The 27,391-nt window shown below is 43.7% G+C and overlaps 1 protein-coding gene across 1 annotated transcript; it reads right to left on the bottom strand.

Annotated features, from left to right (window-relative positions):
- Positions 1–1,457: 1,457 nt before the first annotated feature.
- leng8 (leukocyte receptor cluster (LRC) member 8) lies at positions 1,458–24,959 on the bottom strand. Its single transcript, XM_080768548.1, has 16 exons — positions 24,853–24,959; positions 24,577–24,700; positions 21,665–21,803; positions 19,817–20,005; positions 19,156–19,233; positions 17,284–17,785; positions 16,470–16,626; positions 15,032–15,202; positions 14,222–14,494; positions 13,027–13,191; positions 11,357–11,669; positions 10,466–10,567; positions 10,042–10,110; positions 8,352–8,481; positions 7,590–7,797; positions 1,458–6,918 (listed from the first exon to the last, which is right to left on the bottom strand). Exons 2-16 carry the CDS (start codon positions 24,612–24,614, stop codon positions 6,756–6,758), a joined length of 2,697 nt encoding a protein of 898 aa, XP_080624674.1. The 5' UTR covers positions 24,615–24,700; positions 24,853–24,959; the 3' UTR covers positions 1,458–6,755.
- Positions 24,960–27,391: the final 2,432 nt, after the last annotated feature.

The raw sequence follows: 27,391 nt of genomic DNA, 5'->3' as shown, positions 1-27,391 counted from the left end.
TAGGCCTATATATTCTACTCTATTCTATTCTCTGTATCTATTTGTTGTACTCTATTTCTATTCTATTCTGTTCTACTGTGTGTGTGTGTGTGTGTGTGTGTGTGTGTGTGTGTGTGTGTGTGTGTGTGTGTGTGTGTGTGTGTGTGTTCTATTCTACTTTGTATATTCTATTTGACTCAGTATCTATTCTACAGCAAAATGTCATAGCCATCTCCTTCTCCTTATTCTCTTAATTATTTCTCTTCACATATTTTTCCTTCCTTGCCTTCTCTTCTGTGTTTCTGAAACTGGTCCACTCTATTTTATAAAATGTATTTCAATTTTAAGCTTATAGGGCCTGATCATTGTGTACAACAAAACACACACAAACAGCAAACATCTAAATAAGTGCAATGGCCTATTTAACGTTATATATTTTGCATTTAATTAAAACGCTGAATATTGTTATTTAACAATATATCTGTGAATTAGTCCTAGTGCTAAGAGCTATGCAATGGTGTTGCCAAATTATTACCTTTGTACTTTTCAACTAATCTCTTGCATTTTGTTGTTGCACCGTTTTTTCTGAAATGCCTTTTTCTACCTTTTTTCTTTCGGCCTAAACTTTCTATTCTAATTTCTAGCTAATAAATACCGGTAGATGTAGGTGTAAATGTAGTAATAGTATAAAGTTGACTTGTATTGTCATTTTATTACTTGTGCTGAACCTTTTCGATTTTCCTGATTCTATACCTTATGCTTTGCATGGCTCATCTCCTTTCCTGCTGCTATTTATTTCTGTTTTAACTTTTCCTTTAGCTTTAATTGTTTCTATAATTTTTACCTTTTTTTTAATAATCCGTGTGCCTTCCTTTCTTTTGTAAAACTGTCCCAGTCTTTCTCAACTGAACCTATTCTTTGCTGTTGACATATCACGAAGTCTCATACCTTTAAATATACATTGAAATTCTAAGATGTGGATGGGAAGGTGGCATGAATTATAGAACTTTAGTATTTTTTAAACTGTCCATTTCTAAGACTAGCATTGTCAAAGGTGTCTCTCGTTTTATTACAGGTGTCTCTCTTGTTTTTTTTTGTCATTTCACTTCTGTACTTGCACAATAAACTCTTCTGGTACCACCTCCATGGCTTATCGTTCAACTTAATCATGACACTAAACACATTTAACAAGTTGTTGCTGTTGGGCAGAAACTCTCCTCCATATTTCAACTTTAGGCTATACGTTTCTTTGGAACTTAATCTCCTGCTTCATAGTAAAAAGGAGCAAAAACAGCCGATCTACAAGATCACAATTCACTATTGGTGAACTTTTGAAAGTCAAAGTGGTAGGGTTTATATTCACTAACGAACAAAAGAGCTTGTGACTAAATATAACTTATATGGTACATGACATAGGAACACACGTTTTATGCAGGAGGTTTTACTTGGTGGGGGGAAAAAAAAGAATGTGAAACAAATACCGCTATACTTGAATTTTATTAGGGTCTTCAAAAAGAGTAGATTGTACAATATACACATTAATATTTACAAAATGGCAGTTTCATACCAAATCTGTGGAGGGATGAGAGACTGCGGAAAAGGGGTTCGTTGCAATTTAATGTTTTTGTTAGTTTGCTGCAACATAAACTGTCAAAGCAGTACAATACTTACTACCGAGAGTGGCTAGTGGCACTCAGCAAAAAGAAAACGAAAAACAAAACTGTCAACATACTCAACATAAAAAAGGATGAAGGCAAAACGAAAGGACAGAACAAATACTAGTTAGATAGAGAGATAAGTGAGAAAGTGAGGGAAGAAGAAGGGATGGGGAATCTAAAGCCTGAATTATACGTAGTCGTACGACTGTGTCGCGTGCCGAAAACAGCCGAGATACGAGGTCACAACGCGTCGCAGTTGCCACGCGTCGAGACCTTGTAGGCGCGCTATGCAGAGCACGCGACACCGCCGCACGCCGCCACAAATTAGGCACAACATGCAAGAAGTCTGCAGAGAAAAGGAGAGGGGATTTCAGTCGAGAGACGAGTCATAAGTAAAAATGGGGAGAGAAATGGGAGCCGTAGTGAAGGAACATGGGAGAGTTCTTGACGTGTAAATATGAAGGGAGGCATTACAGAAAAGGGGGGATGAAGAGAGAACAGTACATGGGGAGCAAAAATAATTACCAAACGACATGACTGGGTATCATCAGAAGGAACACGGGACAAAACATAGATCGTTAGTACTCAGGAGTGAAGTTTTCTATTGACACGTAAAAGTGAATCCTGTGTTTTAAACATTTCACATGGAAGAGAATCAGTGGGAAACAGTGTAAATCATCAATCAGTGAACCAACTTGTGTCAGAGAGAAAAAGGCAACATGGGAGCACACACACAGACACTATTCTAATGTCGTTTCAGACAGCCTATAACTAAAGCTAAACGGACAAACAAACAAAAGGAAAAAACACATCTCGTGTCAAACAACACATGGTTGTATTGTGGGGGATATGGAAAGAATGCATTCAGTAATGTCCAGACTCATTTTGATCTCGAAAGGAGCTATGTGAGTTAGTAATTAGTATACCTAGCAAATTAACAATTCTCATGCAATAACACAATTTCATAACTAGAATTTAGCCAACTTGTAATGTATATCTATTATCTGTGCAAAGATGGGAGCCTGAAATGCAGACTAAAAATGTATCTGGACAAACTGAATACCACAACATCCTGGCTTTACTTGGAGGTTTAGCAATACCTACATCAAATATGAAATTATGCTGATTAACTGATATAGCTGGCCCAAGTGGGAAAGACAACATTTCTTTTAGACTGAGTTTTACAACATAATAAAAGAAAAGTAAAAAAAGAAAGAAAAAAAGATTCCAAATTGTCAGAAAGATTGGTATAAGGATGTGAGGCTCCCATGCATTTTTATCAATCAGTGGTATGGCTTGAACTTCACGGCTCAAACCAAGACTTGTGTTTAGCACACTTCTCTCTGTCTCCACGGCTCGCTTCAGGAGACGCTCCCATTTAAAACCACTCCATTTGCTCCTGCAATGCAGTACTACAAAAAGAAAAATAAATGAAGAGGACTAGGGGTGTGTTGGGGGGAGAGAGAGAGAGAGAGAGAGAGAGGGGAGAGAGAATGTAGGGGAACGGAAGAGAAGGGGATAGGAAGTTGAAAGGAGGGAGAGGAGAACATGTTGAGATTATTTCAATAATGACAGTTATCAACAATGATATTTCTGTGATAAAGGTCCAACACTGAATACTTTCAACAGACAGTTTGATTTTGCAACCATTGCCCAGGCCTTGATGGAATCTAATTGTGTTGCAGAAGTGCAGAAGTCTTAACCGGCTTGAAAAATCCAAATTACGTTTGCCTGAAGCGACCGCTAACTTTGCGCACATGACATTACCAATGCAGTAATCCAGTTTGGAAATATCAAAAATTGATTTCAGGACAGCTTGTACTACAAACCATCGGTGTCTTCATTTAGCGTGACTGGATTAACGGTTTGCAACACTGGAATCAGCTACTATATTTGCAGTATAGTTTATAGCTTTAGCGATCTCAACTATAAAACAACTCTACAAGAACAATGCATCAAAACAGCTCTAGGAGACATTTGACAAAGATTTGGTTTAGGAGAGCATATAAATGTGTATATTGAATTCTTTTGACTGATAATTTGCAAGTAATCAAACAAATTAATTAAGTTGAAACTTTACAAGCTACACAAAAGGAAGCATGGTAAGTATCCACCCCGTTTCAGTCTTATCAAGCATCAACGACCCCCTCTATTCAAATTGTACTGTACATATCGACACCACAAGGTCTAAAGAGTTGCCTTGAGAAGCACACACTTACCCCTGTGTGAATAAACAAAACAAAAAAAAAAAAGGTCGCTACACACGGTAACTGAAAGTAAATCACAGCAATATAATACATTATGTACAAAAATATAAATATTCTCTGTAAATCAACGAGTGGATCGGACAGGACACCTGTGTTCACCCCATTCCCCTTTGATCAATGACACCATGTACGCCCCCCCCCCCAGTCCCAATACCACAGGCGCTTTCCAGCTTAATACTGTTCATGAAAATCTCTCCTGGAAGCACGCTATTCTAAAAAAGGGGACAACGGTCACATAGAGATATTCTTTTTCTTTTCTTCCATTGTGTGAAAACTAGTCGCACGCACAACATGAACCCTCCAATCCAGTGGCAAGTTCCCGGTGGCTTTTGGAATGATGTCGAGTGGGTTTCCCTTCTAATGCTTTGCAGGGCAATATCATTCAAATAATTCTAAACAAACCTGCCACCAAACGCCGGGATTATGTGGACTGCCAATAATTTTTGGAACATTGGAATCAATTAATATCTTTTGTCTGATCTGTGGGCGATCACAGAACATGCAACATTCGGCATTTCACTCGCATTGTTCAACCTGACACGGTTTATGATGTTTATCATAAACAACGTCTAACTGACCAAAGCTCCTCACATCGTTACAAAGCCACCGCCACTGACAAGGGAGGCTTCGTGGACCACGGGACATTATCCGTTTATGCATTTCCCCAATTTAGAAATATTTCATACAACCCGAGAGCATGTAGATCAATTTGTGGATTGGCCATGAAGATTAAACATCACATACTTAACTTTAAATACTTGTGTTTGTAATTATTTAAACAGTGGAAGGCATTTATATATCTTATTCAACCCATGTTTAGAAGTTGGTTTTAGGTTGATAAAGCTGCTTTCTTTTTTTTGGTGGTTATCACCACTCCAAAAGTGATGAGACAAAAAGCCAATACTGCTGTCCATAAAGGGGGGTGGGGGGAATAAACACCCCACAATGAGATATAACCCTTCTCACTTTAGAGATGGACGCTATTGTGGTATTCACATTACTTCAATGGAAATGCCGTTTAGCACCCTGGCAGGGTCGTGCCTCCAACTCCTTCCTTGCAACAGATGTCCAATTCTCTTACCAGCCATTACATACATACGTACTCCTTAGCCTGGTTAGCATACAAACCACTCGACGTTCCACCACCCAGAAGGCCTTGTCAGGGTGGTCGAAACCCTGGGCCGCCGACGACGGTTGGGAAGGACCTCATCCTCCAGCCGCCGGGCAGAGGATCCGTTGCTGCTGCTCCCTTTTGTAGAGCGGTGGCGGGGACGCCTGTGGAGCTTACGACGGAAGGGCGCGTTCTGCTGTGGCGGTCGGCCGTCGCTCCACCGCGGGGGGGGGGGGGGAGGTGCTGTTGAAGGAAAGGCTGTGAACGAGGGGGAGGGGGGTTACTCCGGACGGACGTCTAGTGGAAACCTCAACCTGGGGAGATTTCCTTCCTCTGCATGCGCCGGACGGGGCCCTAGACGGGGGTTAGCGATAGGGAATCCCCTCCCGGCTCCAAGACTGTGTGGTCGGACCATCCTGGTGTAGTAGAGCGTTGGCCCCCGTTTTTCCATTACTATAAATAAAGTCAATACATACTGGACCGATATGCGATACGGAGACTAGGGATTTACTGGATGGGGGGGGCCGGGGGGGGGGGGACCTTCAGGCAACGACTTCTTTGGCCAGCAATTTGCTAAGTACGAGCGGTTAACAAGTGGTGTGTAATTGGCAAGTGGCTAACATTTTAACTGAACCAGGAACCAGGCTTTCAACATTTCTCAGTCCATGGATTCCAATGGCAGCGGAATGCCGTCAGGGGCGGAAACGGGACAAGATCAGCCAATCGTAGATACTTTGAGGGGGGAAATGGGGGGCGGCGGGACTATAGGACATACAAACCACCAGCTCTTCTTCAGGGGTCGACATGCTGGCAGCGCTGCCACATCAGAACGAACGGGGGCTTTCACAGTCTCTACGGAGGAACGTGGCCTGAACGTTGGGGCGGTCTCCCTCCAAGGCCAGGCTTTAATGTGGACGACGACCCTCTGAACGTTGGGCCGGTCTCCCCCCCGCCAAGGCCAGGCTTTAATGTGGACGACGACCCTCTGAACGATGGCTTTGAGGGGCTTGCAGCTGTCGTCGAGGAGTTTTTTTCCCGTATTTTCACTTGGCCCGAGGAAGGGAAGAGGTCTCGAGTCTTCGGGAGCTTTAGAGAGCTGTTGACTTGGGGAAGGAAAAGAAACATAACAAAACACTGTTAGCTTTGACATCTGAGGGGCGGGGTAATGGATGGAAGGGGGTGGGTGGGTTAGGAGGGGGCGTGAGCTCTTCCCTGATTTGACTCGTCACTTGCTGCTGGGAATTCCTGACCGAATGCCTGACATTGAGATCTTCGCTAACTGTCTCTCGTCTGATTAATGTAAGATCTTTGAATGAATGCGGAAGGAGGAGTGGGACGCTTACGCGCTAAGCCCACACCGTTGCAGGAGTAGTGTATGCTTGCAGGTGCCCTCCCTCATCCATATCTGTGACAGTGGGGGGGGGGGGGGGGGAGGGGGGGTGAATCGGTGAGTGAGCGCCTACACTCATGTCTGGTACTGGAGTTTGCTGGTGTACACCTGTCGCTAATGGCCACTTCCAACGTCGCTAGTCTAGCCACAACTCTCGTCTTCACTAGCTGAGGTATGCTGAAGTGCAGTGCATTTATACTATAGGGCAAGGGGGAGGGGGGGGGGGGTCGACTCCCTACCACTCCCTATGGGTGTCCCTTTTACCGTGTTTCCCACGAGCAACCCCGGAATCCCATCCCTATTGCCCATTTCCCTCTCCCCACCACCACCCTCCCCACCCCCCCCCCCAATCAGGAAGCAGCCAAAGAAGCTGAGCTGGCTTTGCAGTCTATCTTGTTGGGGTCAGAGGGGAAGAAAGTGACCCCCAGACCAGTAACAAAGGCCATGCAGGAGTCTAAACAAGGGAAGCCCAGAGCGGACTGCACATACTGCACCGGCAAGTCGGGTCTGAACCTGGAGGACAGAAGAAACACAAGGAGGTCACAGGGTCAGTGTTTCAGAGAGAGAAAACATGACAGGTAAAGACATCATCATGGTAGGAACTCTTCAGCCACATTGTGTGCCCCCCCCCCCCCCCCCCCCCCAAACAGGGTAGAAAAGGAACCTGAAAAACTAGTTTTAACCCATTTAGACCTGATTCTTAAAAAAAAATCTTCTAAATCCTGACAGTTTTCCTATATCAGTGGTGCTCAATATTTCATGTCAAGAACCCCAAAATGTATTTGGCCGCCGACCCCCATCTGAAATTTTGTCGTTCCAGGGACCTCCCAGAAGCAAAGATTTGAGTCAAAAACGTTCACTCTGAAAGAATATATATTCAAAGATTTTGACACATTTTCACGATAAAAAAAATAAATAGCAGACCTAGAAGTTCATAGCGCTATGAGCTTGTAGATCTGCTATTTTTCAACAGCTAAAGCATAACACAATGCTTGAAACACCAAAAGGGGGTTCCCGCCCCAAAATGAGGTTAACTCAAAGACAAGTCACGCACGGGCACTCGATTTTCTCCTAGCATTCATTTATGTCCAGAAGCACATCTTTAAAAAAAAAAAAGGAAGAGTGGAGGAACACTGATGCGTTTATACAACCAGAGGGAACGGATGGAAGGAAACAAACGTTACGTTTTGAGTATGGCCCTGAGTGCGATCTTCCTCTCCCTCTCCAGGAACTTGTCTATGAGGTAAGAGGCCATGCGCGGGGCTTCCCGGTACAGCCTGAAGAAGCGGTGGTAGTTGCCCAGAGCCCAGGCGGCGCGGAGGGCGAGCGCGTGAGACACGCACACGTCCCGCCGCAGCTCCGGAGTCAGGTACACCAACTCGGTGGTCAGGTCTGCGGAGGGGGAGAGGAGGAGAGCATCGTTAGCCCATTCTGACCTGAGATCAGATTCAAAATAAAATGTCTTCTGCATCCTGACAGTTTTCCGAAAAAGCTATGTTTCTATGTCAGTCGTTCTTCGATTAAAGGTAGAGTAAGTGATTTCACTCAAAATCCCTTAGGTTTCGTTTTTGGCTGTGGGACCTAAGCCTTCGTCCAATCAGGATAGAGAGTCAAAAACGAAACCTAAGGTTTTTTGACCCCCAGGGGTTAACTGGGGACAGGGAGGAACTCCTTATATGGTCAGCACACTCTATAGTAGAGAGGATTATCACAACAAAACAAAAAAAGAAGTGATATTTGATTTAAGTGAAATCACTTACTCTACCTTTAAAAAACAAAAAGCAGACCTACAAGCTTGAGCCATGATCATTGAAATCATGAAATCATTTTTCAACAGCTAAAGTGTAACATAATGCTTTAAAACACCAAAAGGGGTTCCCGCCCCAAAATGGTTTAAAATGGTGTCTTGTTTCGTACACGGAGGTGTGGATCCGGCGTCTCCTTACCTCCAGAGTTCTTCGTGAAGATGTAATACATCAGCCTGTAGGCTGTGAACTCTCCGATGTTCTCCGATGGGTTGTCCTTGTACAGGGCCTTCAGCTGGTTCTGGCACTGGTTGAACTCCGCATGGTCCCCCTGGGAAAACACAATTCACCGTTTCATTAGAATAAAATGCCACAGACAATACTATTGTCAACTTTGTTTTGTACATTTTTGGAGGGGACCCTAACCCCTCCAACGTCTGGCTTTCAGTGTCATGTGGCAGCCAAGTCTATGGACTTTAAATGTTTGAAAACAATAGATTTTATTTGATAGATTACTTTTTATAACCAATTAAAACAATGATTACCCTTTGCACCTCAGTGGTCTACAGTTGATAGTGCTACATACTTTTGCTTTGTTCATAAGCTTCTGCCCGTTTAGGAGTCAGCCCAGCTCCTTATCCAGACAGTCATATCAAAACTTAACTCTTTACTGGCCTCCAGGCATGTGCACTTAAACCTCTCCGAATGATTCAGAATGGCTGCAGCACGCTTGGTTTTTGTCACAAACTCTGGAGTTGGTCTTCATGTTGTGCAGACGGTGCTGGTCTTCGATGGCACAGGAGACACACACACAGGTCAGATCGTCCAGACAGTAGTACTCCAGCACCTTGCCATGTTGGAGACATTTGGTGGCTCCGCCTAGGCCGGCTTCCCCCGGGGCCAGGGGCTCGGTCAGAGGGTGACTGAGGAAAACGGGGGCGGTCAGGTGGGCCTGTAGGTGTTGGACACACATGGAGATTTCACACTTCATGCAGGTCTTCCGTGCCGGCCTCCGGTCCTCCTCTGTGCACATGTCACACAGGACGGCTTGCTGCCGCTGGCCGTGCTGCTGCTGCAGGCTGTCGGACATGTTCTCAGACGACAGCAGATCCTGGGTCCTATAGTAGTTTGTTTTAGCTTCCGTTCTTCTTTGCCGTTCCCACGAGTCAAGACGAGCCACTTTTGTTTGTATTTGTCGTGATTGGTCCGATCTCAAAAGGCTTGACGAGGCTTTAGTTTAGAGTAGACTTTCGTTTCTGGTGAGTTAAACTTGCTTGTCACTGTGTGGCGATCCCAAGTCTAGTTGCACTCATGCAGAATTGAGACTTTGGAGTTTGTCATACCCCGTGCTCTTTTATTACCTTCTCCTTATCAGTCTTTGACACGAGATGTTACTGCCATACCTTTTGCACACAGTATATCGTCGCTGTAGGACAGTCAACTTGTACGCCAAAAAACAAACATTAAAAGTCCAAAGACTTGGCTGGCAATTTTTTTTATTATACCTACCCTAAACATTAAAGTCCATAGAATCGGCTGGCGACAGGTTATTGTTAATTGGGCTCTAAACAAACATTAAAAGTCCATAGACTTGGCCGCCACATGACGTAATTTCGGAAAGGCCCCTTAAAAAAAAAAGCACAGGACCCCACTCGCGACATAATGTGGCAGCCTCTCACTTCACACGACTGTCAAGCTAATCTACAAGCTCGCAATGTGCCGCACAGTGGTGCCGTTGTGAGCTTGTAGACTGGCTATGGAGTGGGTCGATACAGAGCATTGCTAAAATAAATGTGCACAATGGTAACATTTTAGGTGAGGTTCATAAAATCGGGGACAACCGTTTCCTAACGAGGTGAATACGTTGTCGTTTTGAAACAGTCAAGCTCACCTTCTCCAGGGCGATGCGTGCGTGACACTCGTACACTTCCACTGTGAACTCTGTACGCACTCCTTGGACCTGAGGGAGCAAAGGACAGACACCAGGCAGAGACATATTATTATTATTATTACTACTACTTGCGCAAGCAGAGCGCACAAGTACTGTACTCGGTTGGGTATGTCGGTCGTATGTCAGGGATTGGCTGATGGCGTAACTAAGGTACGTTTGTATGTATGTATGTCGGGGTAAGAATGGTGTTCCCTTATTGGCCTACTTGTGTGCAAGGCGCAAGTTGGCACCTCGACAAGAGTGCATTACATAGTTTCAGGTTGACGAGTCATGGGGCCACTAGTTAGCCATTTTCTTCCGTGTGTAGACATTTCACGACAATTAATGGAAAATAAAATCGATTCATAGATTATGGATCACGCACCGTGAGGTCCTGCCGTATGGACTTCATCTGTTCACAGGCGTAGGTGTAGTCCTGGTGGGTCTTCCAGTGGAGCTTCACCGCCAGCAGAGACTTTCTCAGCACCTGGAAACACAGGTGCACACAATCACCGTCTGCCCCGATTCCCAGCAGTCTTTATCACAGGAAGCCTGAGGCACGCAACAACAACTTGTTACGTCTTCCTATTTTTATTTATTTATTTTTTATATATTTTTTTATCCCACGATTTTGTAACCCATTTTTCACCCCTGTGTCAATCATCTAATGTGATCCTGGGCTCTACACACCCTCCGCCAACCTAGTCCCCATATATGGGGGACAAGGGGAGAGCAACGGACTTGAACTCATGCTTCCTTCATGCCTGAGTGTCCAAGTTGCTCCTTTACACCTGACAGGGGGGAGTTTCCCTGGTTGGACGTAGCGCGTGGAAGGAACACGTTATTCCAACCAGTTCCTTTCCCCTCCAGGCTGGCCAGTTTTCCCATTTATAAAATAACTCGCTACAGATTTTCACAGAAACTAGAAAGGTCGGCAAATCTTCTGGAGTGAATAACAAGACCTCCTGGTGATATTTTCTGTTCATAATGTTCATTTAGTCAGTCTAGCTCTAGCGTATCAAAATAGAATAGACAATCAGGACATTAGAACCTTGACCTTTAACCACTTTCAACGTGTAGGCATATCATTAGGCAAACTATTTTAATTTCAATGAATAAAAATAAAAGAAAACAATTATATCCATTTTATGATGAAGTATATAAAGCACTTAAGAGCTTAAGCAATATAAACCCCATTATTTAAAAAGGATTCTTTGATATAACCCCAGTCTGTAGCTGTTAGATGGAGAATGAAGGGGGTGTGTGTTGGGCTCACGTGCACAGGGCGAACGGTGGAGGCGTCCGGAGCACAGGTGAGCCTCAGGTAGATCTTGGTGATGTCCTGGCTGGTGCCGACGACGGGGCAGTCGTCCCAGCTGATGAGGCCCTCCTGGGTGGAGGCGTTGTTGGGCAGGTCCAGGCTGTTGATGGACAGCACCAGGGGCTCCGTGCGGAGCTGCTTGTGGAAGCGGGCGGCGCGGCTCTGCTTCTTGGCCTCGCGGTTGGGGTCGTGGAAGTCCAGGCCGGCGTTGCCGCCCTTCCTCTTCTTGGTGCCCCCTGTGTTGTTGGAGCCGGAGTCGTCCATGTTTCTATTATAGGCCCAGAGGAGAAGAGAGAGAGAGACGCTTTAGTCATACGACGCAGACCGTGTTCCTGTAGCCACGGCAAAACTAAGCACCGGTGTGCTATCACTGTGTAAAAGCACAAAAGATATTAATATTAAATTACTAAGTTGCTCCAATGAGTCAATTGGGCAGTTTTGCAGAAATTCCGTACAAAATTAAATTTTTCCGCCCAAAAATTCCAAAACCATCCTACTCCTTTTCGAACATTTCGAACAAACAAATTTCGAACAAACATTACGATATAAACAGGGCTGCACATAAGCGGTGCGCCAGCGCGCATGCGTCGTCAAAATTCAAAATGCGCTGTCAATCAAGCGCCGGGAAGCGCTTCTGCGTACCAACAGCCGGGGCCGCCGGCTAGAATGATTATTATGGCCAGAATACTAGTAAATAAATTCTGTGGCGAGAGCATTTTCCACCGACTGCCACTCAAAGTGGCTACTGGCCAATCACAGCGCGTCTTACACAAGCGCACTGGCCATTGTGGCCAATCACAGCACGTCCTTACTCAAAAGGGGGGAGGATTCCATGCCGTTTTCTGCTGGGAGCAGTGGGAGGAGGGCGGTTGACACTGACAGGAGGACAGGAGTTTACGAGAAAACCTGACACAAATAGTTTCGTCTTCTCCGTTTCAGATAGCAAACTACCGTAGTCCCCGGTGTAAAAGGGCATGCTTTGGATGCTTTGCACTCCTTCCCATTTGCCGCTGTGCTTGTGTTTGTTTTCTGGGTGCTGGAGCAGCATGGTTGCTCGTGTGCGATGCCGTCTCTCACGCTACTCACAGCCTAGGCACCGGCCACCCACTTTTTACGGGTACTAAGGTTTTAGTTCCGACATAGTGGAGTGGGAAGAGTTTAAAGCATTGCGGACTGGCACTGCCTATATAAATATTGCTTTGATGCTCATATTATCCGTAGGAAGTATTACGTTGTTTTTATTAGAATATGCATTCCATATAGGGCTGGACCACACATGGACCTAGATTTGAGCAAATTTAGATTTTTTTAATAATGGGATGAATCTACAACAAGAGCCATTCTAGGGCTAAATCTAGAGTTGCAATACGCTCCATTGACTCCCCACTCATCCAATAAATATCGCTTTGCTATAAATTATTCATCCCCCTTTTATCCATCCGGCGCCGCATTTTAGGAGCACCAAGAAACTCCTCCAGGGTGCTCCTCTGAGTACTAGACCAAAAAATGTTGTGTGCAGCCCTGGTTATAAAACGGATTCATTAAACGAATGAATGAATTCACAACACCCAGAATAACGGCAGAGTGGAATGTTCCAACGCTATACCGTGGAAAGGACTTTTTACCTCCTTCCTCGGTTGGCTCGTCCTCCTCTGCCCCGCCCCCTCTCTCCGCCGCCCCGGTCCCGGTCGTTGCCGCGGCCACGGCCGCGGCCTCCTTTCTGGTTGCGCCGGGACAGCTGTGGCCGCAGGTCGCTGGAGATGCTGTTGTCCGACTGGGAGCCGGAGTCGCTGCACGGAAAAAAACACAACCATGTATGTATGCGTGTTTAGAGAAGCCACGACGAGGCGTCAAAATCCAAACCCGCTGCATATCATTGCCGGCGGGTCAGAAACCTCCGATATCCCTCCATATTTTTTACGTTTGTTGCGTTTATTCGTACATGAATAATGCCCTACTTGATCATACTACAGGGTCACACAAAAGTATCGGACCTACAAGCTCGAAAACGGTGGTGGTGAATAGTCTTACTTTTGAATTTGAATCCATGAAAAGTAACGTATGAGGTGTCCACCCCGACAGAGATGACACCCATTGCCTTGCGTTTTTTGAGTGGTGCAACCACTCCAAGGAACAGCAATGTCCGTGTTCACCTATGTGTGTGTGCCTATATGTATGTGTTGGTTCATGAGCACCAGTATGACTATGACTACCGTACCAGTAGTAGGGGCGCTGTTGTACCAGAAACAGAGAGAGAGATAGTATTAGTGCTGCACTGTTGCCTGCTAATGAGAGAGAGAGAGAGAGAGAGAGAGAGAGGAGAGGAGGGGGGGGGGGGGGGGGGGGAGTTTCACCACTCAGTTCACACGGGTGTGATTTTATTTTAATACCTGGATTCTGGCAATAGAATGGAAGTATACATTTAATTAATTTGGTTAAGGTTACCCACTGGCCTTTACAAAAAATGCAACTACAGTCAATTTAGCTCGGATCCTTTTCCATGCGCAGCGCTCGGCGTTTGCATTGTGTAACCGAGCCCCAAGTATAGGGCTGATCGGGTCTGGGATATAATGCCGAGAGATGCCCAACCTTAGCAAAGTATCGTCGAAGGTCTCTTGAGGCGAGCTGTCCTTAGGTCGGCGTATCCATGTCGGTTCTTAGCTCAGATCCATCTATGCTCGCGCAGGCACCGATATTTATAGCGTCGAGATGTCAGAGGTATGTCAGAGTGACGTCACCTCTGACACCCCGACCCCGGTTATGATGTCAGAGAGGCACTTCGTTCCTTCGTAATACACATTGCATCTTTCTTTCCTTTACCTGCGCCTGTGTCTCTGGTTGCTGCGGTCGCGGGTGTGTCGGCCGTGCGGCGAGGGCGACGGCGAGCGCGAGGAGGAGCGCGAGGAGCTGGAGGTGGGACTCCGCGTGGAGAAGACGTTCCTGTATCCGCCCAGCCGGTGTCCCAGGCCGCGGCCCCGTGCGCTGGCCGCCGCGCCGCCGCCTCCGCCGCCTCCTCCTCCTCCTCCTCCTCGACTCGCCGAGTTGTCCACCGTCCTCGGAATGTTCTCCCAGCGAGACGACTTGGCCTTCAGTCTGGTGGTAACAAGACAAAACGTCTGTTAGTATCAAATAAATAAATAAAAGCTGGTGGTGGATACATAATGAACAACATTCTTTTTGCATTTTAATATACAAATGAGAAAAGGTATTTAACACCAATGCAGTGGCTCATTTTGTCAACGGAAAAGACCGACAGAGCAACCCTTTATTTTTTCGCTACGAACGCAAATTACACTCTTAACCCATTTAGACCTGGGAACGATTCTACAAAATGTCTTCTAAATCCTGAAAAACCCATGTTTCTATGTATCTACGTTCTCAAACATTTTCATGTCAAGGACCCCCAAGATTATCTGTTTTTGGCCGCCGACGACCCCCCCCCCATCTGAAAATACCCTCCCAGAAGCAAAGATTTGAGTTAAAAACGTGAAAGAATATATATTCAAAGATTTGCGACACATTTTCACGCTTAAAAAAATATATATAGCAGGCCTACAAGCCGTTTTGAAAACATTTAAAGAAATGAACGTCGGGGGGGGGGGGGGGGGGTAAATGTGGTTAAAAGCGTACTCTGGCAGAGGCTCGCGGGTCCAGTCGATGGTGTAGGCCGAGCCGTCCTTTAGCCGGTCCTGCAGGACCTCCTTCAGCACCTTCTCGGTGCGGTCCTTGTCCTCCTCCGTCTCGCAGGCCGTGAAGCAGCGCTGGACGTACTCCTTCATGGCCTGGGGCCAGTCCTGGGGCCTGGACACACACACACACACACACACACACACAGGGGCAAAGGTTAGAAACAAGGCCTGCCCCAACTATCGTGCACAATTGAATAGTGTGAAAGTAATTATCAAAACTGGACACATTTTATTGTTCGTCCCATACTGGCTCCTGCAATCAAACTAGTCTCTCGAGAGATGTGTGGGCTCCCGCAATTTTCAAACGCTTCCATCTAACAGTCTGTAACATCAGAAGTGTTGGGAATTAATTTAGCTGCTTTCACCCAGAGCCTGCCATCGCGCAACCTCCAGCTTTTCACCAGAGGAGAAAAAGCACAGGCAGACTCTTCACATACTAGAGCATGTCTGAAATAAGTGTCAGAGCTGAAATAGACATGTAAATATGAAAGAAATGCTTAAACATGTAGCTATAGGTGTAACGTTAGAGACCACAGAAGTGCACCTTTCAATGAAGGCCGTTTTCTCAACTCGTTATTTTCTGCAGACATTACTCTATAAGCCAAAACTGGTGGGTCAAGAACTGAACAACCAATATGTCAATGTGAAGCTAAGATTCCCTGCTTTCTCACTCAGCTCGGTATTGTGGCTGCGTTGGAGAGGTTATCCTTTAAGATGAATAATCAGTTGGATAAATATGATCTGAAGTGGGACGTGTTCCTCAGTCATGTTGCAGGTCCCTTGGTGTGATCCATGGTCAGGCAATGCCCTCTTGATTGTTTATTGTATTACTACACATTATGATACGGTTGATGATGCTGCGTTTGGTCGTGTAAATAATGTAAACTATTTTCAAATTTTAATTTGATTTTTCCTTTTTTTAAAAAAAATCTTATCTATCTTGTCTGCCCATGAATACGTACTCTGCTGTTGTTGCTTGTGTTTGTATTTTAGGTTTTCTGTTTTATGCGTTTGTAAAAAATCTAAAATAAAGCACTGATCATAAAAAAAAAAAAAAGATTCCCTGCTTTCATATGACATGAAAAAACGAAAATTCAAAAAAAAAAAAAAAAATCCAATCCAGTCCCTCAGTCAAATTTGTCCACAAAATATTTTCATGAACACTGTGCCATGAATACCCCTCTGGGCAGATGACAGCTTCTCGTTCTCAAACGTTTAAGAGGCAGAATTACAGACTCTCGGTAGCATGCTAAGCTTGTGGAAGAGATAGTCTGGCTTGGGATTCTATAATGCAGCATACCACCTGCCACAGTGATTGATAGGACTAAAGACTAAAATAAACTAAAGGCGAAATAAGTGGAAAAGAGCTGCGTTTTCACCTCATCTGCGCTGATCCTGGTGAAGCGTTGGCTGTGGACGGGGAGGAGGGTGAGGGAGCCAATCCCGACGGCTGCTCCCCGGGAGGAAACGTCTGATTGGTCATCACGTAAGGCCTCTTGGGAATATTGAACTTCACAGCACCTGCATTGGGCGCCTCTGTAGACACACACACGCACAAATATAAAACAGCTGGTTATTCGTTCAGTTTTAATCTCTGCCAGTGCCAAGTAACCATGTGTTTCCTATTCTGGGTATGTACGAATTCAGACGAATGCCTCTATATATTCATTGCGTTAACCCATTCTGACCTGAGATCAGATTCATACGAGGTTTCCACTGGACACACACACTGGTCTGATTAACCCATTCTGACCCGAGATCAGATTCTAAAAATGAAATCTTCGATTTTTCAAAAATAGCAGACCTACAAGCTCGTAGCGCGCCACTCGGTGGCGCGCTATGAGCTTGTAGATCTGCTATTTTTCAATAGCTAAAGCATAACATGACGCTAACACCAAAACGGCTTCCCGGTCAGAATGGGTTAACCAATTAGGTCCTGTATACTAAATTGTTTGATTAATAGCTATATATTTTAGCAGGAATATACAAAAATCACAATATTTTCACCTATGACATGCCAAAATAGGGATGCCAGGTTGAAAGTGGTTAAATGTAAGCAATGAGATTCATTATTGTGGAAGCGCGCAACCAATTCTTCTCGTTCGGTTAATTGCCTTCATTGAGCCAGCTGCTCAACCACACGTATACCAGAAACGACCTTACAAACTACAAACAAACTCCAAATAATCGTACGTTTCATCCTGTGCCAGAGCTGTTGTCCTCCTCCTCCTGGTTTTTGTTGGTTCTTGTTTTTGTTGGCGTCTCCTCCTCCTCCTCCTCCTCCTCCTCCTCCTCCTCCTCTGCCCATGCCCGGCCCGTACTGGCCTTGCTGCTGCTGCTGCATCTGCTGGGAGTTATTCTGGGCGGCCTGCTGGTAGGCATTCTGGCTCTGGTAGCTCTGTCCGTAGTTAGGCCTGCCCTGGCCCTGGTGGCTGTAAGCCTGCATGTGGTTGGGGTCGCCGGACGGCGGGTACGGCATGGGACTGGTGCCGCCGCCGTAGGCCACGTTCTGGGACGGCGAGGGGGGGTACTGGCCCGGGCTCGGCGGGGGCGGGAGGGACGGCGGAGGAGGCGGAGGGGGTTTCTCCGAGGCGGTCGGGCTCTGGGGGGGCTGAGGGGCGGAGGAAGGGGGAGGTGGCTGGGGCGGACCGGTGTAGCTGGACGACTGGTCGTCTATTCCTGGCACCGGAGGAGGCTGTGAACACAAGAAGGTCGACAGCTTAGGTTGGGGTTGTCGTGACCCCGACCCGTGCGCTCAGATTGTGTGATCAGCACATGACACGTGGACTCACTGGAACTCTGCGCTGACATTTCTCCGGGGCTTTATGCTAGTGCTGCACGATCGAAATAAAAAAAAATAATCTTCTAAATCCTCTGAATAAATATTTTCACGATATGGGTTAAACAAACATCAATATGCTTGACCAAAACCGCTCTTAAAGTCTCTCTCTTATAGCAAAAACATAACTAAAATGAACTAAAGCCAAATTTCTCTTTCTCAAATTTAGAAATGATGCATTTTTTGCATCACTACTTATCGTGCAGCACTACTTTACGAAGGTTGGACAGTAAACTGAGTGTAAAGTGTATAGATAACGATGTCATTAGAATCTCTCCTCATCAACCTCACTTTGCTCATGTTGGTAGTCATTAAAAGCATTCCACACTGAGCGGTTGCGAGTTGTCCCCTTCGAAAAGGTTGAAAAACTATAACATCCATATGTCATATCAAGTCACATGCTTTTGCCTCCAGCCTTCCTTCATCATTCAAAGCAAAAGCAGCAGGCCGGTGTCACGATGAGCAACGTCATTTAGCATAATGTGGTTATTGTCAACTGAAAACCTTGCATCTCCAAATATGTTTTTATAGTGCAATGCTACCGTTCACATCATATTAAGACAGGTTTTTCATTCTTCCAGTTAACGAAAATGAACAATTTTGGATTTAGGTTTACCGGCAGAGTTTTCAGGAGACTGTAATGGACTAATGTTTTTTGTTTGGCTTTTATAAACCAGTATTTTACCAAATACGATCTTATGGCCCAGCCCTAGTCCCTACCCCAACTGAGGGAATGTCCGGGCCATAAATGGAGGTCTGTATCAACCACAGATGTCAAAATTCTCTTGCCAAATGCAACAGGAATGCTAAAGGAAAAAAGGGAAAGGATGAAACGACTCCTTTGCACTTAAGTGTTGTGTGTGGGCGAGGGGCAGTCTTGCTTTATATACAACCCATTATCTCGTTTCAAAAAACACATTTACTGAACTCTCTTTGAACTCACAACTCTCTGAACAGCAATTATACATCCTGTGAGAACACACACACACACACACACAAACGCAAATCTGTTTGATGTAGGACTGTGGTTTAACCTTCCCGTGAGGAATATTAAACAGTTTTTTGACCATAATAAATACATTCACAAAAATACCATTTGCATAAGAGAGTTCCTCAATTTGTCATCATTGCCATTAATAGCCTCTGGGAGTAAGACAAGGTCTCCGTAGAACAAAATTGATTAATTTATTTAAAGGTCACGTTTGTATCATGTACAGTAACAGTACCTGTCCGTTGTGAGTAGGGGGTCCTGGGTAGCCGGCAGGAGGTGCACCGTATTGATTTGGAGGATAGGTACCGCCATACTGCGAATGGAACAGGGGAAAGAGACAGGCATTCAGTTCACTTAATTGCAATGTAATAGAACTTTATTTGCCTTAAAGGTATAGTATTCAATTCAAATATAACTTATTTTTTTGTTTTGTTGTGATAATCCTCTCTACTATAGAGTGTGCTGACCATATAAGGAGTTCCTCCCTGTCCCCAGTTAACCCCTGGGGGTCAAAAAACCTTAGGTTACGTTTTTGGCTCTCTATCCTGATTGGATGAAAGGCTTTGCCACCAAGGGCTTTGCCACTTTGCCACCAAAAACGAAACCTAAGGTTTTTTGAGTGAAATCACTGAATATACCTTAGACCCATGGCCGATTCTAAAAGTTCCTTCTAAATAACTTCAACACATGAAGTTATTTACGGTAGTACACTAAGATACATTCACATGCTATTTTAGAAAAACCGTGAAAATATTTATTTCAGAAAACTGGAGGATTTAGAAGATTTTTTTTTTTTTTTAATTTCGAGGTCAGGCCTAAATGGGTTAAATGTAGAAATCTAAATTATCTATGCAGCCATCAGGAAAAAAAAACAAGTTTCTGTATACTGTACTTACTGGAGCTGGAGCCATTGGGTAATAGTAGTTGTTGTACGCCGGATATGCGTATCCGGGATACTGCTGTTGGTTCTGTTGGTTCTGCTGGTACCACTGCTGATAGTACTGCTGCTGTTGCTGCTGCTGCTGCTGCTGTTGTTGCTGTTGAACGGCTGTGGAATCAGTGGCTGCTGGCTGAAACTGACCCGCCTGGAAAGCAGAGATACAGACAGAACAGGATTGATGATTGACAAAAGGGTCACCGATGCATGTATAGCATTAGTTGCACCCTGGCCCTGAGTCGCTGTGAGGTGGAGGTTATTGTGACTTGCGTTGCAGTGGCGATCACAATGGAAACAAGCACCTGGGGATTTTTGGCATTATCCTTTTTTAGCATAACTGTACTACTGTACTACTTGTACTAACTGTACAAGTGTCAGGGCTGATGTCACGGCTACCTAGTTGTGACGTCATCCCCTCCTTATATAAGGCATCTTGCCAGAACCGTTCTCTGTCAGATTATAAACTTCAATCAAGTCTGTATGGGAGTCTAAACCTAAAGCCTTACAACTTAAGCTTTTCTTAACTTGTCCATCTTTAAAGATATCGCCAAGACCTCACTCTGCAGAAGAGTTCCACCTGGTCAGCACTCTCCGCTCTTGTGACCAAGAACATTCTCAACCCTTACAACAAGTGGTACAGTTGAAAGTTACGCTGAAAAGGAATGATCCTGTTGAGGAGGAGACGGCACAATGGTTAGCCGCGATGCGAAACGTCCTCCTCAGCATAATCATGTTAATAACATTTTCAATCAAATATATCTGCATTAAGTGTAAAACATGCCGACTCCGAATGAGGGTTGTACTGTATTGAGCACAATTTTCAAACGCTTATTGATATCATATTAGTACGGATGTGAATAAAAATCGATTTGAGTCGATTTGACTCATGCTCATCTCGACTCAAATAAAAATCAAAAAATATTTTTATTTTATTAATATATAAAAGAATATGTAATATGCCATTTCAAAATGTAAAACTTATCAAATGTTTTTCAAGTGGGAGAGTGATAATGTCACTGGCAAGCACACACTGCCCCGGTGTTACAGTGACCGATCACCAATGCCTTGCAGTCGGTGCGGTGGTAGTTGCGTAATCATTCGACCATATTCAATGGGTCAGCACATTTGGTGTAACCCCGAGTGATGGACTGACTGACTGTTCAAAGTCAACAGATAAACAGATAGTGTGCTATCAAATCAGCTGCTATCCTATTTTTACCAGCTGCAAGCTGGTCAATATTAGCTTGTCAAAGTTCCGACTGGTAGATATACACTGGAGATCGACAGGAGATAATTTTCTGCTGAGCCTGCTCTGTCACCAGTTGGCAACACTGGTTGCCAAGCCTGCATATTTACAGCCTAACGTGGATTCATTCACAGTGGCTTGCCTGGTTTGGTTTTTGGAGGCTGCTTAGCTTATTTCTGTCACGACAGTTGCCACCACTGGCAACAACCCATAACATCCCATCGTCTGCACGGCATGGCTAGTCGAGCAGTTCTGATTGGCTGCCTCGTCTCCAGCCATGTTGCCTCAGAATTCTTTAGGGTCACTAATTTGAGCATAACAGCGGAGCGCAGCTAAAAAAAGTGGCATAACGTCAGCAGCAGACCCACAGATAATAATAATGCAGCTGGTAATTATTGATTTAATCAATTTGGGCTTGTTTTTTTATATAGATTATAAATTGTACTTTTATTGTGATTTGAGAAACAGAGGTATAGGTGATGCAACATTGTGATCATTCCAAGACAGAAACACACCAAATGATGGAGACATAACACCCTTTTCCCCCACATACACACACACCTCTGCTGGGGTCCGGTCAGCCGGTGCAAGCGGCTTGGTAGACAGGCTCTGGCTCTGACTTTTACTAATGGAGGCTAGTGCTTGTCTTGCTTTCTCCCATTCAGGGTTCTCATGGACCTGGCCTCCATCTCCGTAGGACCTGTCATTAACAACAAATAAATAGATCAGTCAAAAGGTTCCAAAACATTTGTTAAAACACTCCCCCCCCCCCCCATTCACGAGTTAACACCTAGAACACCCGGGGGTATTTGTAACCATTAAAATCAGGACGTCCAGTGATTTGTTTCTTCAGGGCCCATTTAAAAGGTGCCCATCTTGGATGTAGCTGAAGTAGCTAGATTTAGCCAAAACACCCCTGAGGCGATCGGGTTGAAGTATGATTACTTCTAACGCGACAAGCGACGGGACCACGATGGGCCGTCAAAAACATAATCTTTGGTTAGAATTGGATATTGATAGATCAAGAATTATTCACGTTTGGGTTACACGAGTTACGTTTTCATTGTTTAATTCGTGTTTTTAATAAGTTTTAACTTTTAAGACTTATGAGGCTTCCATCGGACAGAGTGGGATAGGTGACGCGTTTTGATGACTTAATCGGAAAAACATCCGTCACATGCAAAGGGTTCTGGGAAATTGAGGCCCAATGCATTCCAATGGCACCGGTGGCACGCAGTGGGCGCTTTCCTCCTCCGCTAACTTGTGATCGCCACTTTGGATTATTTTCCAACACCACGACAAGCGATTACACCATTTTAAAGCGGATTTTCATGAAAAGGAACTATGTCGGCATGGTCGTTCTTCAAAAGGTTAGTGAAATCCTGGCAGTGAATGTGGCATTGCAATGTAATTAATTCCACAGTCAAACTGTTAAAGTAGGGTTTAGTGTGGTTACCTAATACGATCAGGGTAAAGATCTGGGAAGGCCAATTTGTCAATGAAATAGCACTGGTTCAAACTCCTGGCTTCATTGATTTTGGAAATTGTGTACCAGTACCACCATACCATTTCAGGTGGTCATTTCCTCAACATTTCCTGAACCCGCTGCAGTATCAGCAAGCACCCATAGGGTTTACAAACCCCTGGTTGAGAATCTCAGCTCTAGTCTGTTCAGGCCAAACTTTCAAATCAGCAAGATCAATGAGCCGAGTTCAGCAATCCACAGACTTCTTTCTTAAAGCTGTAGTAAGTAGTTATTAAAAAATAAATAAAGTGCACAAAGACCCGCACTCCGTCTGGACTTGCAATATGAACACTTTTATTAGGCAACGTTTCGGTCAAAGACCTTCTTCAGGCATCTAGTTAAATGTCCCAAAAACATTAGCAATAGCGCTTCTTACTTTTATTACTCAGGGTGGATGTGTAATTGTGGATGTTACTACTTTCTGGCACCGCCTTCTTTCTTACTTTTATGGGACCCATTTGAAAATGTATTTTCTTTTTTTTATCTTATAATTTTTTATCCAAACTATATTTTCACCCAGTGTCAATTTCCTCACCTCCTCTGCCAACCTGGGAGAGCAACGGAATTACTTCATGCTTCCTTCTATGCATGAGTAGTCCAAGCCGCTTCTTTTCAACAGGGGGGAGTGTCCCCAGTTGGACGTAGCCAACCACGTGGAAGGAACACTTTATTCCAACCAGTTCATTTGAAAAAATATTTTCCGTTTATGAAAGAGCTGGAGTGACAGGGAGACCCCCGTTACTGAACAAACACTATATAACAATGATCACCATCAGAATATAGTGATTTAACCTTTTAACAAAAAAAACGTTTTAAGCCAAAAAACGAATCACTTATCACCTACCGGTAACTTAGGCTTTAATAGTGCTTCACAACTTTCTTACTACACTTTCTTTCTACTTTTGTTTCTTACAGTACCAAAATAGCAGGTCAACATTTTTCAGTATTAACTTAAATAATGTTAAATAATTTGTTTATTCACAACTGAACTCTTTCATCGTTTTAAAAGCCCTAGCTTAGTCATACATGTTGTTGGGTATATAAATTAGGCTTACATTCACACTGACAGTTTGATTTGTAGATGGGAAATATATATATATATATATATATATATATATATATATATATATATATATATATGTAAAATCTGGCATCAACATTGCTTTTAGCAGGCTCCAATGTTTATTGTTTACAAACCTCACCAATATAAATAAACCTATTATTATAGACTACAGCGGAGCACCATACAGAAAATACAGTTGTAAACTGTTGTCCAACTAGTGTTGCTTTTTGTAACAAATCACTACTAGAAACTACCAAGAAATCTAAATAATCTGGATCAAGTTCAAGTGCCATTCCCTTTTCTTTCATTGTTGTGGTGGTGTCAGTAACCCGGCATTGTTTGCATTTGTTTCACGATCGATTGGGCCTTAAGTTAAATGTTACTGTTAAACAAAAGTGACTTTACCAGAAAGTCAGTCAGGGCTTTTCCTCTCAGCCATGTTGGTTCTCTCTAGCGAGTAGCGATAGTCATGGCCTTGTAATTTGTATAGCCAACGTCGGGCCTCGACCAAAACTAATGCCGTTTACATGGAATGTGAAAATATACGACGACCCAGAGCAATATGTATGTAACCACTTTGAACCATGGTGTCATGTCATTATAGGGAAGACAAGTTTAAACACAAGCAAAACAACAAAATAAAGCTTTAAAAATAAAATTAAAAAAAGTACAAGTAAAGCCCACGACGCGCCGCTCGTGGGCTTGCTTGTAGAATCCGATCGGCTGTTTTCGTTATTTCTGCGCGAAACCGTCGTACGAGGAAGCACACAGCGGGGGATTTAAATAGTTAATCATAATGTGTGTGTTGTTGTTTATTAGTTAATAATAATGCTTGGATGATGATTGACAACCAACCACGACAAAACATTGAAAACTAACACCTACCAGGCTGCGGTCGGCGCGCTGGTCGCGTTGGCCGCCATTTCACCGCCGACCTGCTGGCTGCAGTGAGTCAGTGCTGGATGATCAACGCTAGCAGGCTAACGTTAACCTAGCTTCTCTGCTGCTGCTGCAATGGCGAAACGTAAACAAGATGAAGCCCGACCCGATGTTTCTAGTTATCTAAAAATATATATACCAGAATTATCTATAATTTACCGAAATTTACAACACTAAATATATCAACGGACTGACTTAAGAGATATTCCGATGAAAACGCACCATCTGAAATGAGGTAAAAATGACGACAAATCTTAATTATTTTAGTTGTGTTCTTCATCAACGCGTACTAGTAAGTAACTTCCCTCTCTGGGCTGTGTGTGTCTGTGGCACAAAATGGCAGAGAGCAGAGCAGCAGAGAGAGAGAGAGACATGAAACGTAATCACGCCTTCCGTTACATTGGGTAATTGTTTTGCCTTTCATTCTTACTTTAAAATGGGCTGTGGCTTTTTCAAGTGTACAGTTTGGTTTGAAACTTTAAATTAAAGGTAAGTTGTTATAATAATATTATTATTAATAATAACAATATTGGGCTTATTGTTATTATTATTATTATTATTATTATTATTATTATTATTATTATTATTATTATTATTATTACTATTATTATTATTATTATTATTCAAATACCGGTACATTTTTTATTGAAAATTCAGTTTCAGACAGTGACTTTCTGATTACCAGAAAGCCTCTTTACCATTATATATATTCTATGTCTAGTCTGTCTACCCACTAATCAGCCAGGATATTGAAATAATAGTAATAATAATAGTGTCATACTCATACAACAGATAAGGCAGTCGGAGAGGGGGCATGAACTCTGACTTTGGATTCACACACTTTACAGTAGTAGCTAAACACAAATTTCACTTGAATTGGATTGCAATACTTTCAATTTCATCATCCCCCGGGCTGCAGCCCACCCTATCCCAATGGTAAATCCGGGCCTGATAATAGTATCTCTATGCTTTCTACAACAAATTACAGGTGTGACCAGTTCAAACGGACTTTAAAATCACAATGAATATAACAGAGAAAACATGTTTTATTTATTAACGTAACTTTTGTTTTACATTTGGCTTTCAGTCAAGGGGTTACACGTGCCTGCTTGGCTGCCTGGCTCCCTGTGCATAATAATAATAATAATAATAATAATAATTAATATTATTATGAATCGTTATTAGTAGTAATAATATACATATTTAAATAAGAATCCACTAATTGTGGAAGTGTTCAAAGGAAGTGTTGAAAGACTTAACTTGCAGGCAAGAGTTACCCTATGTATTTCAGTAAGGTCATCACTGACTTGATTGTGATTGATTGAATGACAGACAAATAACCTGCATGTTCAACCTCATTTAATCACCAAGAACATTGTCATTTAGTTCATTATGTTTATGTGGAATAATCTTGATCCCCCCCTCTGGTAAACTATATCACTTGGCAGTTAGGAACCGCCCCTACTATTACATTCCACCTGATGCACTAATAACATAAAACTATAAATGTTCTTTATTAATATTTTTAATTCATGACATAATGCTACAAGACCATAATATAGCTTTCCACAGTAGGCCGCTATATTATAGCCTACTGTGGACATTTGATGTCTTTTTCTTAGAGTTCTCAAACTCTGCCCGAACCCGACCAGGCCCGACCCGACGTTTTAGGGCCGGGCCGGGCCGGGCCTTGGGCTCCATGAAAATATATATATATATTGAATCTGTTTATAATAATAAAAATAATCGTTTGTGTATTTAATTTATCTATTATGAAGATGGTGCTGACTGGCGTTTCACTTTTACTTCTCAAATTCTCCACAAACCCGACCAGGCCCGACCTAGCCTCGGAAACGCGGACGTTTTATTTCAGGCCCGACCCAACCCGACGTTTTCGGGCCTAAAATCTATGCTAATTTCGGGCCGGGCCTCAGGCCTGAGTTAGGGCCGGGCCTCAATTTTCGGGCCTGATGAGAACTCTACTCTTCATTTCCCATTCTAATTTCCTGTAGCACAGCTGCAGGATGTGTGTGTGTGTGTGTGTGTGTGTGTGTGTGTGTGTGTGTGTGTGTGTGTGTGTGTGTGTGTGTGTGTGTGTGTGTGTGTGTGTGTGTGTGTGTGTGTGTGCAGCTGAGAGAAGACAGGGTAAGAAAACCGTGATTATTAAAGCAAAGGAGTCCTTGAAGATGTCAAATTGAGGACATTCAAATTTTGGAGCCCTCGGAATATCATCCTTGTCACGTGCCAGCCCAGAGGGGCCTCTGTGCAAACAGGCAGATAGGCTTGATTACTGAAAGGCTATATTATTAGATTGGATAGAGACCTTATTATGCAGCAAATTATGTCATTGTTGTGTTCTACACAGATTGCAGCTTCAAATGGTTTGATTAAGAAAAAGTAGCACATTTGCTAAATCATTTGTAAAACTAAAAGATAATTTTCTTTCGTGGATAAAAAGGAATTCTAAGTCATTGGCTGACTAAATTGTAACTAATGCATGATGGAACTTCTATAGACATGGGCCTATAAGTAAGCTAGTATTCTTTTTACTTTTCACCCCTAGTGCTCTTCTTTTGGCTAGTGACCCTTTAACCTTTGCCCTGCTTATTTATAAGTGTGGTCACGGGACCCCCAGTGGGGTTCCAGCTAGGGGATCCCCAGCTAAACGATTGATAGTTGGGAACCATATGGACCCTTACAGGTCTGTAACTCTTTTTTTTTTTTTATGATTTGTATCATCCATCCATCTTAAACCGCTTAT

Source organism: Protomyctophum bolini (assembly GCF_963924005.1).
Source record: "Protomyctophum bolini genome assembly, chromosome: 7".
Taxonomy (NCBI): Eukaryota; Metazoa; Chordata; class Actinopteri; order Myctophiformes; family Myctophidae; genus Protomyctophum; species Protomyctophum bolini.
This window is presented reverse-complemented; position numbering and strand designations above follow the sequence as displayed.

Bases quoted from the DNA above. Each gene is read 5' to 3' on its own strand.
- leng8 (XM_080768548.1), bottom strand. From the start codon at position 24,614: ATGGCGGCCAACGCGACCAGCGCGCCGACCGCAGCCTG. The intron at 20,006-21,664 runs GTGTGTGTGTAT...TCTGCTTTCCAG, and splicing joins CTGACCGGACCCCAGCAGAG to GCGGGTCAGTTTCAGCCAGC. The intron at 7,798-8,351 runs GTAAGGAGACGC...CCCCCTCCGCAG, and splicing joins CTTCACGAAGAACTCTGGAG to ACCTGACCACCGAGTTGGTG.